This window comes from Polypterus senegalus, chromosome 16, assembly GCF_016835505.1.
Source record: "Polypterus senegalus isolate Bchr_013 chromosome 16, ASM1683550v1, whole genome shotgun sequence".
Lineage (NCBI taxonomy): Eukaryota > Metazoa > Chordata > Cladistia > Polypteriformes > Polypteridae > Polypterus > Polypterus senegalus.
The window spans coordinates 14,818,792-14,834,085 of NC_053169.1; the positions used below are offsets into that span (position 1 = coordinate 14,818,792).

The following is a 15,294-nucleotide window of genomic DNA, read 5'->3' on the forward strand; positions in this document are numbered from 1 at the left end:
TCTAAGAAGACGAGGAAAAACTCCCAAAAACAACCCTAGTAGGAAAAAATGGAAGAAACCTTGGGTGTTGAAGGCGCTAGAGAAGTCCAGAAACATAATTCTTACAGCACCACTGCCTCTGTCCAAGTGGGAGAGGGATTAGTGTAGCATGTAGATGATGGCATCCTCCGCTCCCACCTTCTGGTATGTGAACTGCAGAGGGTTGAGGGCGTGGTGGACCTGTGGCCTCAGGCGGTGAAGCGGCAGCCGCTCCATGGTCTTCATCACATGCGACGTCAGAGCAACAGGCCGGAAGTCATTCAGCTCACCAGGACGTGATACCTTTGGGACTGGGGTGATACAAGATGTTTTCCAAAGCCTTGGGACTCTCCACTGTTCCTGACTCAGGATGAAGATACGCTGTAGAGGACTCCCCAGTTCCAGCACACAGGCCTTCAGCAGTCGTGGCGATACCCCATCTGGACCCACTGCTTTGCTGGCACGAAGTCTCCTCAGCTCTCTGCTCACCTGTGCTGCTGTAATTGTGGGTCTTTTCGCATGGTCTTTGGTGGTCAGAGCTTAGGTCCAGCACCCCTGGGGCAAGTTTGAGGGTTAAGGGTCATGCTCAAGGGCCCAGCAGAGTAGGATCCCATCTGGCAGTAATGGGTATTGAACTGGCAAACCATCCAGATACTTGCGCAGATCCTTAGCCACAGAGCCAAGAACTCTGCCTTTTGAATTTAATAATAAACTTTAAATAATCTAATAACAAAATGTGGGGGGAAAAAAAAAAAGTCAAGTGGTCTGAATATTTTCTTTAGGCACGATATACCCACACTCACCCATTCTGGGACCATTTCAGATAGCATTTCATTCTCAATGACACTAAATGCCAGCTGCACCCACACAAGGACAGTGTAGAATTACCAATTGAACCAACAGAGAGACTGCAAGAACGTGCAAATGCCACACGACGATTCTTTATGCCGTGAGACGCACCCCGCACTAAACGCTGCTGTATGATAAGAAGAGTTCTTCAAAGGTTTGCTAATATTGTTTTTCAATAATCTTCATTTGCCTTCCTCCAAAGTTTTATACGCATTGGCTATTATGTGAAGCCACACTGCTAAAAAAGCCTGCAACACATAAACCATCAGCAAGGGCCTTCCAGCTACTGAGGACACAAACCGCCAGTCTTCATTAGTCTGCCGCAACGGATAGAAAAAATAATTCTAGATGATCGCGCAGGCACTTCTTAAAACAGTATCCTGCTTGAATTTAGCCACTGGACATAATTTGTCGGTAGACATCAAGACGATCAAATGTCTGTATGAAAGTACCCACAAGTTAAGGATACTGAGTGGTGTGTGTGTGTGTGTGTGTGCGCGCGCACCGGGAGGCCATTGTAAAGTGAAGTGGCAAACAAACGTTAAGTAATTACCTCTCCACGGGAAGAGAATGAGACAATGCCGGCTATCCACCTACTTAAAGGCCCGCAACTCAAAATGTCTCCTCGTGTCTTTTAGAAGATGGAAGCGAGTGCCAATAATTTGTCGTGCTGTCACACTGGCGTTTTTTTTGTTTTTTGTTTTTTTTAATCACCCCACACTTGAACAATTGTAGATGTTTGGGTTTTACTGCTTGGATCTGTCAAACTTTGAAAAGCTTTTCTTTTTTTTTTTTGTTTTCCTTTGCTTCTCGGCGTTCTGAACAATTTGTTCATTCGTGTAGACAGTCCTGGGGTTAACGTGTTTTTTTTTTTTATTGTATCAGGTCGGGGACGACTTCTGTTTTGTTAGGTTTGCTCTCTTTTTTTTTAAATTTTTATCCTTACTTTTATTTCTTTCTTTTGACTATGAAGTCATTTGTTATAATAAGTTTGACTTGAGTGTATGGGATGATGTTATTCTCTTATGGAATGTTATTAAATTAAATTAGAATGTGGGTTTCATCTGGGTGCTCCGGTTTCCTCCCACAGTCCAAAGACTCGCAGGTTAGGTGCATTGCCGATCCTAAAATTGTCCGTAGTGGGTGCTTGGTGTGTGGGTGTGTGGATGTCCTGCAGTGGGCTGGCGCCCTGCACTTGGTTTGTTTCCTGCCTTGCGCCCTGTGTTGGCTGCAATTGGCTCCAGCAGACCCCCATGACCCTGTAGTTAGGATATAGCGGGCTGGAAAATGACTGACTGACAATGTAATATACACTTGCCGGCCACATTATTAGGTACGGCTGTTCAACGGCTTGGTAACGCAACTATCTCATCAGCCAATCACGTGGCAGCAACTCACTGTATTTTGGCCTGTTGACTTTGACAAGACAACCTGCTGAAGTTCAAACCGAGGATCAGAATGGGGACTGAAGTGACTTTGAATGTGACGTGGCTGTTGGTCTGAGTGTTTCAGAAGCTGCTGATCTGCTGGGATTTTCACACACAAACATCCCTAAGGTTTACAGAAAATGGTCTGGAAAAGGAAAAATATCCAGAGAGCAAGTGGTGCTGGTAGGGGAGGCACTCACTTCCTTGGACTTTAAGGCTGCTATCTATCATTGTGTGTTTCAGTTTTTGTCAGAACAGATTGTTCTTATAATTAGCTACATCAGCAGTTTCTTTACTTGTAGTACTGATAGGGTAGATACTCACCTACCGAGACTGCTGATGCTACTAACTCCAATTGTGTGTATCAGTGTGTTCATCAACACTGACATTGTTGTTATCATTTACTACATCAGCAGGCTCTTTACTAGTAGTGCTGAAATGGTAGGCACTCGCTTGCTGAAATTGGTGACTCCTCTAACTTACTGTGTGTGTTTCAGTGTGTTTGTTAACACTGACTTTGTTGTTACAATTTGCTACATCAGCAGGCTCTTTACTAGTAGTTATGATAGGGGATGCACTCGCTTCCTTGAACTTTAAGTCTGCTATCTATCAATGTGTGTTTCAGTGTTTGTCACAACAGATATTGGTGTTATAATTAGCTACATCAGCAGGTTCATTGCTTGTAGTGCTGATAGGGTAGACACTCACCTACTGAGACTGCTGATGTGACTAACTTCCAGCGTGTGTATCAGTGTGTTCATCAACACTGCTACTGTTATAATGTGCTACATCAGCAGACTCTTTAGTAGTAGTTTTGATAGGGGAGGCACTCGCTTGCTTGGACTTCTGATGCTGCTCTCTGCCAGTGTGCGTTTCAGTGTTTGTCAGCACAGATATTGTTGTTAAAATTTGTACTACATCAGCAGGCTCTTTACTAGTAGTGCTGATAGGGTAGACACTCACCTACTGAGACTGCTGATGCTGCTAACTTCCAGCGTGTGTATCAGTGTGTTCATCAACACTGCTACTGTTATAATGTGCTACATCAGCAGGCTCTTTAGTAGTAGTTTTGATAGGGGAGGCACTCGCTTGCTGAGACTGTTGATGCTACTAACTCCCAGTGTGTTTCAGTGTGTTTGTCAACACTGACATTGTTTCTATCATTTGTTACATGGGCAGGTTCTTTTCTAGTAGTTCTGAAATGGTAGGCATTCACTCTCTGAGATTGGTGTCTCCTCTTATCTTCCAGTGTGTGTTCAGCAACACTGACGTTGTTGTTATAAAGTGCTACATCAGCAGGCTCTTTACTAGTAGTTTTGATAAGGGAGGCACTCGCTTACAGAGACTGCTTGTGCTGCTAACTATTGTACCTGTGTACGTTTCCATGTGTTCATTAACACTGCTATAGTTGTTATAAATTGCTAAATCAGCAGACTCTTTGCTAGTGGTGCTGATAGGTGAGGCACTCGTGTCCTTGAGCGTCTGATGCTGCTTTCTGCCAGTGTGTATTTCAGTGTGATTATCAACACTGACATTGTTGTTATAATGTGCTACATCAGCAGGCTCTTTACTAGTAGTGGTGATTCGGTAGGCACTCGCTTGTTGAGATTGGCGACTCCTCTACTCTCAACGTGTGTTTCAGTGTGTTCATCATCACTGCTGTTCTTGTTATCATTTATTACATCTCCGCACTCTTTACTAGTAGTTGTGATAGGGGAGGCACTCTCTTGTTGAGATTGGTGATGCTGCTAACTCCCAGCATGTATTTCAGTGTGATTATCAACACTGACATTGTTGTTATAATTTGCTACATCAGCAGTCTCTTTGCTAGTAGTTTTGATAGGATAGGCACTCGCGTCCTTGGACTTGTGATGGTGCTCTCTTCAAGTGTGTGTTTCAGTGTTCGTCAGCACAGACATTGTTGTTATAATGTGCTACATCAGCAGTCTCTTTAGTAGTAGTTTTGATAGGGAAGGCTCTCACTTGCTGAGACTGTTGATGCTGCTAACTCCCAGTGTGTGTTTCAGTGTGTTCATCAACAGTGACATTGTTGTCAGTGCTACATATAATTTGCTACATCACCAGGCTCTTTACTAGTAGTTTTGATAAGGGAGGCACTCGCTTACAGAGACTGCTTGTGCTGCTAACTACCAGTGTACGTTTCCATGTGTTCATTAACACTGCTATAACTGTTATAAATTACTAAATCAACAGACTCTTTGCTAGTGGTGCTGTAGGGGAGGCACTCACGTCCTTGAACTTCTGAAGCTTCTTTCTGCCAGTGTGTATTTCAGTGTGATTATCAACACTGACATTGTTGTTATAATTTGCTACATCAGCAGGCTCTTTGCTAGTACTGGTGATTTGGTAGGCACTCACTTGTTTGAGATTGGCGACTCCACTACTCCCAACATGTATTTCAGTGTGTTATTCAACACTGCTGTCCATGTTATCATTTATTACATCAGCAGGCTCTTTACTAGTAGTTGTGATAGGGGAGGCACTCGCTTGTTGAGATTGATGATGCTGCTAACTCCCAGAATGTATTTCAGTGTGATTATCAACACTGACATTGTTGTTATAATTTGCTACATCAGCAGGCTCTTTAGTAGTAGTGCTGATAGGGAGGTACTTGCTTGTTGAGATTTTTGATGCTGCTAACTCCCAGTGTGTGTATATCAGTATGTTCATTAACACTGCTATTGTTATAATGTGCTACTGTACATCAGCAGGCTCTTTAATAGTAGTTGTGATAGGGGAGGCACTCGCTTGTTGAGATTGGTGACGCTGCTAACTCGCAGTGTGTGTTTCTCGACTCACTTTGATTTTGAAGTGATGCTTTTTCCTTCTGTTTCAGCTCTTATTCTCTCGTTGCCCCTTTTGTAATCAGGCTAATTCATCATAAACATTGTAACCTTACTTTCCATCAGCAAAACAGGAAAGTGACACGAAACATGTCATAATGTAAGCAAACTGATTGGTGTAATTTAGCGAACCCTGCATTATGAAGAAAAGAGATAGCGGCAGGTCAGAATATTTGGCATAACTTTACTGAGAAGATGTTAGAAATTGTGAACGCTAGGGATCACTGTTGCCCCTTATACCCAACAGACAGACATGCAGAACACAGGGTAAAAGCACCAATAAATTATTTTTAATTATTTTCTTCTTTAACAGTGCCCTCCAAGCACCACAGCCACAATCAAGTAAATCACGCACAAACACAAATGTTCTCTTTCTCTTTTCACCTCCCAGCAAGCTTCATCCACCTCCACTCAACTTTGGTTCTCCTGCTGCGTGTTCCGCAGTCCTTTATGTATTGTCTGACTCGGAAATGCTTCTGCTCTTCCTTCCGTCCGTGTGACCTGCCAGCACTTCCGGGTCAGATGGAGAAGTCAAGTTTTTAAATAGCCCGGAAGTACTTCAGGGTTTCCTTCCTCGTGATCCACTAGTACTTCCAGGTTAGGTGAGAACTTCTTCGTCTCCCACCATCTTCCCACAATGTCCCCCGGTGGCACCCATGGTACCCAGCAGGGCTGTGTTACTGAACTCCACGTCCCATAGTGCCCTGTGGGAATCCGGGGAACGGCAAATGTTCAGGCAAGCTGCCATCTAGCGTCTTTGGGGGTTAGTGTCTCACAGTAGCTGCCTTCCCCATCCTTCCATATCAGGGGCACCCTAGCCGGGCTGAGCTGCCAGCCGTCTCTTACAAAATGTTTCATGAAAGAGAAAGTGATGATAATCCAAAGAGTGAAATGTAGAAAGTGGCGGTGTGTGGCATACTAGTGAGTACCAACTGCCGGTATGCAAGAAAAACTCCAAAACATAAGTGCCAGCACAGAGTGCCAGCCCTCTTCAGGCACTCCTTCATGTTGATTATTCAATGGAAATTTCAGAAAACATTTTGAAGAACGGACTCTTTATGAGGCAGAAATAAAGCCCAGTGTTGTTGATAAATTGCAAATTACAATTCAGGTCTCTTGGCTGTGCTATCCGATTTGGCCTTAAAATGAAACATCAGCTGCTCCGTCTATCAACCCCATGTTGTCTTTGGGATATGATATTAGTGATATCTGCCACCCTGGAATTTCAAAGAAGTGAAACTGCCCGCGGTATTCTCTTTTCAGAAATGGTGTCCTGGTTTGTCGCAGTTGTGCCTTGTGCCTCATTAAAGCCTACAGCCTGTCTGGTTTTTATGCCGTTCACCTGCCTTGTTGGATTTCATTTTGTTTTGACTTATACTTTGTGTTTTTGGGAGTCTTTTTCTTTTCTTTTTTTTTTTTGGATCAGACTTCAGGGTGTTTATCCTTTTTTTTCCAGCTTCCTCCCGCTTCCCAAAGACACTCGGCTAACTGTCGACTGTTACCTCGGGTCTCTATGAGTCGTCGGTTACTGACTTGTAACCGCTTGCTTGTTGACATAACCCTGAACTGAATTAAAATAGTTTGAAAATGTCACGTTGATTTAATTTTCAGTCTATTTTAAATCTACAGGGTATACGGTAATTTAAAAAAAAAATAAATGTGAATTTGAGGCTACAATTTAAGAAAATATGAAAAGGGGGGGTGAATCATTTGTAAATGTGTTTTATCCACTTGTTCTTTCTTTTATAATTTATGACCTCAAGAAGAGGGTGCCACACACTACTTATTATTAACGTTCAGCCATTTTCATACACATTAGAGCCAGGTGTTGGTTGCTGATGACTCTTTCTTCTTTATTTGCAGGGAGTCTGTACCATGACCACCGCCTTTCTGCACTTTTTCTTCTTGGCCTCGTTTTGCTGGGTTTTGACGGAAGCTTGGCAGTCTTATATGGCCGTTACTGGAAAAGTACGAACACGGCTGATTAGGAAGAGATTCCTCTGCCTAGGATGGGGTAAGTCCACATTTTTATAGAGAGAAACAGAAGAAAAAGAAGGATTGGGGTGCCAGGGTGGTGACCCCATTTAGTGTCTGAGTTGAAAATGGAAAAACATACGCAAAAGATGAGTATGTCAACGTTAAGTTGTTAGTTTCCTTCACAGAGGTCCATTCCAGGCAGATGCTAGGCCCAGACTGATAAGGACTGCCTGGGTCACTTGGTTAAATATATGGAAAAGGACGGGTGTTCAGAATGGAAGTGACGTCATTGGTCCAGCAAATGGTCATTGTGTTGATAGCAGTGTCACATTCAAATCCTTCTCCATACTAATAATCTAGCCCATAGCTCACATATATAAATAGAGTAATAGCACAAGACCTTGAGCCAGAAAGAGTGTCGGGGGACCATCAGGGCCCCCATTTAATCCAGGGAGTCGAAAAATCGGTCAAAATAAACAGCACACGAGAGGGTGCTAAAAACAGAAATGAAAATTGTGCTTCTGCGTGATTTATCTCAGTCGCTGGTAGGCACACTGATTGCCTCCTTCCTGTCCTGGTTGGTTTTACAGAACTGATTCCCAGAAGGGGAGGGTCTTAGTGACATGGACCCGGAAGTGATGTCACTTGCCTTCCGTTCGAGGTTCCGCTGAACTTTAAATGGAAAGCCAGATTGTGTTAACAAGAGCGCACCCTCTTGGCCCAAGGTGGTAATGCTTACCTGAGGCCTTCTAATCACATGTGCCACACTAGGACAATAAATAGATATACAGGAATCAAAAGAATTATATAGCAAATGAGGAAGGGGTTAGGTGGGTGTAAGAGGGGTGGATTAGTAAGGTGGGCTTCAAAGGATGGTAGTCTTTTTTTATCATTTATATCTGGCCTGTATGTCTAATCATTTACTTCTGATGATGATACCTGAGGTTTAGAAGGTTCAGGAATAAAGGACTATTTTAAGAAAATGTGATTAATTTTCTCTCCTTGCAGATTTCTATCTATCTATCTATCTATCACATAGTGCCTTTGTTATCTATCTATCTATCTATCTATCTATCTATCTATCTATCTATCTATCTATCTATCTATCTATCTATATAATATAGTGCCTTTCATATCTATCTATCTGTCTATCTATCTATCTATCTATCTATCTATCTATCTATCTATCTATCTATCTATCGTGCCTTTCATATACAAAGGATCTATTTGTCTATCTATCTGTATATATGTATGTACTGTATGTGTGTGTATATATATATATATATATATATATATATATATATATATATATATATATTTATGTCACATGAAAAACTTTGGGAACCCCTCTCAGCCTGCATAATAATTGACTCTCCTTTCAACATAAAAGATAACAGTGGTATGTCTTTCATTTCCTAGGAACATCTGAGTTCTGGGGTGTTTTCCAAACAAAGATTTTTAGTGAAGCTGCATTTAGTTGTATGAAATTAAATCAGGGTGGCACGGTGGCGCAGTGGTAACGCTGCTGCCTTGCAGTTAGGGGACCCAGGTTCGCTTCCCGGGTCCTCCCTCCTTGGAGTTTGCATGTGTCTGTGTGGGTTTCCTCCGGGTGCTCCAGTTTCCACCCACAGTCCAAAGACATGCAGGTTGGATGCATTGGTGATTCTAACTTCTCCCTCTCGTGTGTGTGGACTGGCACCCTGCCCGGGATTTGTTTTCTGCCTTGCGCCCTGTGTTGGCTGGGATTGGCTCCAGCAGACCCCTGTGACCCTGCGTTAGGATATAGCAGGTTGGATACTGACTGGAAATTAAATCAAATGTGAAAAACTGGCAGTGCAGCCTCCAAGATCCCAAGATCAGTTTGTGTTTTTCCTTATTGGCAGTTAAAGAATGAGCACATTTTTGATGCACAAAAGCCTCACAGAGCCTCGACTGCATTGACCTGTACATTTTGTAACCGACATACGGCCAAATGGCCAGTCCCAAGTGGAGCCGTAAGTCGGCATGTGACTGTATGTATATCCAGCATTCTGCTCTTCCAGTCCCATGCTGCCCAGTCATAGTCCCTGGGGAGTTTGGAGAACAGCATTCAATCCCAGGTGATGAGGAATTAAATTAAGTGGACTTGAGAATGTACAGTACATACGTATGTATGGATGTAGGCATAGGGTTAGTCTGTACAGCCATAAACCAGCAATAGTTTTAGGTTTTGTTATAGTTTTTTTAAGGTGGATTAATCTACAGTACATTACAGTGACACAGTGTTGGCACTCCTGCCTCGCAGTAAGGAGACCAGGGGTTCACATCCCGGGTCCTTCCTGCATTGAGTTTGCATGTACTCCCAAAATCAGCGTGGGTTTCCTCCCACAATCCAAAGACAGGCAGTTTAGGTGGATTGACGATACTAAATTGGCCCCAGTGTATGGTTTGGACATGTGTGTGTTTGCCCTTCCATGGACTGGCGTCCTGTCTGGGGTTTGTTCCTGCCTTGCCACTCTATGCTAGGAGGAATTGGCTCTGGCACCCCCATGACCTTGTTCAGGAATAAGCAGGTTAGAAAATGACTGACTGACTATTCTACATTACCCTGCTGGTAAGTGTGACCACTGTATACTGTAACAATTTAAAGACTCATCGCTGATTCTATATTCAGCATCACTTCAGCAGCCCTTAATAACACAATTGCTTTCCCTCAGGTGTAGACGAGGCTCCTTTAGTTGTTTGGGATACATATGACTCATCCATAACTACTTCCTTTCCACTCCCCTCACAGCATTATGGACATTTGCCTCCATAGGCAAAACTGCCAGTCACACGTTCCACCTTATGTGAATTTATTTCATATATTAAATTCTCACATGTGAATTGTGGTTCATATTTGTCCCAGCAAATGCAAGCAAATATTGCCCACCTAACCACAGTAAGTAGATCTGGTACCCCTGAAGATCAGTCTGCCTGCCTGAACAGGAGGTTTCTGTGTCTGCAGCTAGGGAGATGGCACCTGTGCAACAGCTTGGGTGCCCAATAGGAGTAAAATAATTGGCAAGTACAGTACATGGCTGGCCTCAGATCAGCATGGTGACATTTTTCCATTCTATTTCTGCATTTATTTTAGGAAAAGGAATTAATAATTTCAACTAGCTGTGCTATTCATCTAAAATGGGATGAAATCTAAGTAATCAATGTAGACCTCAGTGTTAACCTTTGCAATGCACCATCAAGTGGAATGTACTTTGTAGTTTATGTAATGATAAAATTTATAGCATTTGTCATTCCAACAGATGGCTCATCACAAACGTCTTCCTTAATAAAAGGACAAGTATCTGTATGCCTGTGCAACTGTGTCCTGTCCGATTTGCTACTGTATGTCTCTGCCATTCCAACAGATGGTGCAGCAGAAGCGTTTGTAGTAATAAAATGCATTGCATCTCTCATTCCAACAGATAACACATCACAAATATTAACACTGCTTTTACAAATCAAAAACCAATGGGATATAACTGAGACACAGGCATTGCATTTTTCACTTCAATGGATAGTGCATCACAAACATTTGTAATAATAAAATATATTGCACTTGTTGTTTCAATAGATAGCACATCACAGACATTAATACTGCATTTACAAAACCCATACCAAATGGTATATAAGAGAGACATAGGCATTGCATTTGTCATTCCAACAAATGGCACATCACAAACATCCACCTTCATAAAAATAGCAACTGTCCATGTATCTCTGTGTCTGTCTGGTTGCTCTGTCTCTGTCAGTTCTACAGATGGCACATCAAAAACATTTGTAGAAATAAAATGCTTTGCATTTGTCATTCCAACAGATGGTGCACTGCAATCATTAACATATTTATATTTAAATATACATATTTGTGATGTGCCACCTGCTGGAATGACAGAGACATAGCAACCTGAAGGAAACTCACTCACATCCTATCACTTACATTTGCTTATCTGGCTGACGCTTTTATCCAAGGTGACTTACAAACTCGGATACACAGACACTTGTCCTTTTATTCAGGAGGATGACATACCGTATTATTATGTCATTTTGCCACTGTATGTTTCCCCTCATATATTATATATTGTTTGTCTTTATGTCTGTTTATTCTCTCTTGCTTTTCTGTTTCTCTGTATTTCTCAATTTTTTCCATTATCTGAGTAACAGAGCAGGTTGCCATTTCACTGCACGTTATACGTGTTTATCTGTGCATTTGACAAGTAAAGACATCTTGACACGGGGGGCTCATGCAGATGCCAAACCAACAATGGGCAGGTGCAGGATTTCAAACCCAGAGCCCTAACCATGGCACTACCCTCCTGCCCACCCCTAGCAAAGCAAAATGGCGAAAACGCATTCCCTTCCAAGACTTTGATCCCAGAACACCGTAAAGGCACAAAAAAAAAAAACAGAATCGGCAACTGAGGAAAATAAAGCCGAGCAGAATTCACGCTTCATCATTCATCTTCCCTCCGGGCATCATCAGTGTGGTTCAGGTGACGAATAAGTAAATAAGACCGACTGGCTCAAAATGTAAATGTGGGATTTCTAAACTAAATAGATGAGATTAAAAATGCTTGTTGATCATAAGAACTGGACCTTTATTTATGGAGAATAGGAACTTGTTGAACTTTTATAAGAACAATTACATTAAAAAAAAAAACAAAAGCCTTCTGCCTTTTGAATGTATTATATGAATTTTTAATTTTTTTTTAAAAAGCAGTAATTATTTAAAAAAAAATAAAAAGAAGAAAGCAGGTGATTGGACATACGCAGCCCCCTTACTTTACAGAAGTCCAAATGTTCACTTTGCGCTGTGATTCATATCTCCGGTTGCCTAGCAACACAACAGGAGCCATTTGTCCCTGAAACCTTCCTGTACTCACGCAGCACACACACACACACACACCCACACTCACGCACACACACACACACACACATATCCACGAGGAGGCCACACTTTCAAAGGCCGCTAAGACCACAAACACATTTTGAGTATTTCTGCAGTTTAAAGCCAGAAACACCCGCCACACCCTCAGCCCCTTTTTCATCATTATCCATTAATGTCCCCCCCAACATAAAGCCATGCTCAACAGAGCTGCGTCAACATCCTTACGAGATGCTTTTAATTGCAGTACACGCAGGCAGACGTCCATATTCCAAGCCAGCGCCCGCAGCAAGCCGCCGGCGTCATTACATTTCAGATTTGAGAGCCGGGCCAGCAATAAATGGGAGTTGTGTGCACAGACGCATGTGGAATACTTCATCGGAGGGCTAAGTGGAATGGATACATTTCATTGCTGCAATCATTATTCAATCTGAGCAAAAAAAAAATATATCAAATAATGTGCGGTTGCAGTTTAAGGAAAGTTCCACAGCTGACAGTGGAGGCTGTGAGGCTAAGGATCTGCGCTGCTATCTGGAAGGCTGTCGGTTCAAATCCCTTTACTGCCAGAAGGGATCTTACTCTGTTGGGCCCTTGAGCAAGGCCCTTAAAAATGCTCCAGGGGTGCACGCTGTACAATGGCTGACCACAAAAGGTTATGCAAAAAAATAATTTCTCCTCGGTGATTAATACAGTATACCAAATGCAATACAATACAATTTATTTTTATGTAGCCCGAAATCACACAGGAAGAGGCCCTACCTCTTGACAGCCCCCCAGCCTTAACTCTGTAAGAAGACAAAGAAAAATTCCCAAAGAAACCCTTGTAGGGAAAAAAAAATGAAAGAAACCTCGGGAAAGGCAGTTCAAAGAGAGACCCCATTTCTAGGTAGGTTGGGCGTGCAGTGGGTGTCAAAGAGAAAAGGGGGTCAATACAATAAAATAGACAGAAGAGAACACAAGTCATCCTCAATAGAAATATTACAAGTACAGAGCAAAATTCAACAGTAGGTGGTATCCCATAATACGATTCGGATTTGTTCAGAGTCCTGGAGACCTCGGCCGTCAAGCTGCCTCCCCCTATTGGCCACTCCACAGCTGAGTCAGTGCCGGGCCAGCCAATCCGATGAAAGTTGAAAGATCGACTGATGGATTGGAGGGGCAAGTGCAGTTGTGTGGTCGCTATAGTGATCTGTAGTGGTGAAGAAGGAGCCGAGACCGAAGGCAGAGCTCTCGATTCACCGGTGGATCTACGTCCCTACCTTCACCTACAGTCTTGAGTTTTGGGTAATCACTGAAAGAATGAGATTGAGGGTACAAGCAGCTGAAATGAGCTCTCTCTGCAGGGTGGCTGGGCTGTCCCTTTACAGACAGGGTGAGAAGTAGGGACATTCGAGAGAGGCCCGGAGGAGAAGTGCTGATCCTCCAAGTTGAGGGGATCAAATCGAGGTGGTCAAGTTCAGAGTAGAATTCAATAGTAGATGATATCCCATAATACGATTTGGATTTCTTCAGAGTCCTGGAGACCTCGGCCATCAAGCTGCCCCCACCCCCCACATTGGTCATTCCGCAGCCCTCCTGTCAATTAAAATGAAAGGAAAAGGAGTGTAGATGCCACAGGGACTGGACGGGCATCCTGGCCAGATGAGGGGATGGTTCCTTACCCAGACGGGAGGCTCCTAACAGGCAGATGGGTATCCCAGCCAGGGAGGAGAAAGGGATCAGACCCAGAAGGTAGGACCGGAAGAGATGGATGGACAGCCAACTGAAAAGGGAAGATGTCGCTGGGGGCTTTTTTTCTCCCCTAGCACACTAGATGGCAGCAGACCCAGATATCCGTGCTGAGTGGGAAGCCAGCAGGGCATACCGGGAAATGTAGTCCAGCAGGGCAGCCCTGCTGGGGTCACTGGGTGCCACATGGAGACACGCTCCATGTTATGATGGACTTCCATGTCACCACTGGGCAATCGCCCTGGCACTGGAAGTACTCCCAGGTCTGTAATAAAAGGGACCGCACTGCCTTATCCAAATGGGTCAGAGCTGGGAGGTAGAGAGGCGACACTTGACTGGAGGAGGGCAGTGCAGTGGTGAGAGAATTAAGGATAGAGAGAAAACTTGCGTTTTTGTGCTTATGATACTTGGTGGAGGTGAATTGAATAAACCTTCCATTGTTTGAACCTGGGACTCTTTGTGTGTTCGTGTTTGGGGGTTTGGGCGCTCGCTGATTCCCTGGTATCCTTCACAGGAGTCAATTAGCAGCAAAAACTGGTCCCAAATTAAGAAAAGGGTTTGAATGACAACTTGCAGCCACTGCGGCCCTCCAGGACTGGAGTTTGAGACCACTGCTTTCGGTGATACCCCAAGCCACAACTAATGATTTGTTTTGTTTTTTTTTTTTGTTCTTTTCAGGACTCCCAGCATTAGTTGTTGCCATTTCAATGGGATTTACAAAAGCCAAAGGCTACGGGACATCTCAGTAGTAAGTCTGCATGACATTTTTGGTCAAAATTCTGTTTTTAGTGCTTGAGTAGCTTTATGGAAGAAGGTGCAAATCTTCATCAGTGGGATATCTTTGTGTGTCGGGGGAATTCTGGGCCGTAGGTACAAGGGAGTTTTTAAATTGGAGCAGGAAAATAATGTAAGCTAGAAAAGAATAAAAAAGGTTAAAACTTGAAGTCCAGAATCTCAGGTAATAACAGAGTGTTGAGAAAGTCTCACGCAGCCTGTGTGCCCGGCACGTATCGAGTATGTACTGGGGTTATGGTCGTGTTAGACACTGGGGCGGGAATGTGCTGGGATTGGTCATTCTGTAAAAGTACTGCGGCAAAAAAATAAAAAATAAAGAGTGTGAGGTTAAAATAAAAAAACAGAGTGCCAAATGTGGCGGATGGTGGAAAGAAATGAGATATCAGCAGGTGGTGGACCCTTTTACTGTGTGCTATTTACTGAGGAGTTACAAGTATGTGACAGAGAGAGTGGGGGCTTTTTATAAGGATCTGTATGATAGGCAGATAGGCATAAAAAGAACGATATGAAACATGGCAGAGGCATAAGGGCACTAGAAATGGTAGAAAAATATAAATAGATACCAATGGAAAAGACACTGTGCCAGCTGAGATAGGGACATGGGAAATGCACCATGGGATCGGTGGGTCTAAAGAACTAAACACAATGTAATAGATGGACAGATATGAAAGGTGCTATACAAACATCTGTGATGCACTGGCACCCTGTTCAGGGGTCATTCCTGCCTTGTGCCCTG

The 15,294-nt window shown here is 43.2% G+C and overlaps 1 protein-coding gene across 1 annotated transcript in view; it reads left to right on the forward strand.

The window, feature by feature from the left end:
- Positions 1–15,294, forward strand: part of adgrb3 (adhesion G protein-coupled receptor B3) — an 868,080-nt gene that overhangs the window by 759,620 nt on the left and 93,166 nt on the right. The window contains exons 20-21 of the mRNA XM_039737721.1: positions 7,022–7,172; positions 14,442–14,511. Coding sequence (XP_039593655.1) covers positions 7,022–7,172; positions 14,442–14,511 — 221 coding nt within the window. The remainder of the gene's footprint in view (positions 1–7,021; positions 7,173–14,441; positions 14,512–15,294) is intronic.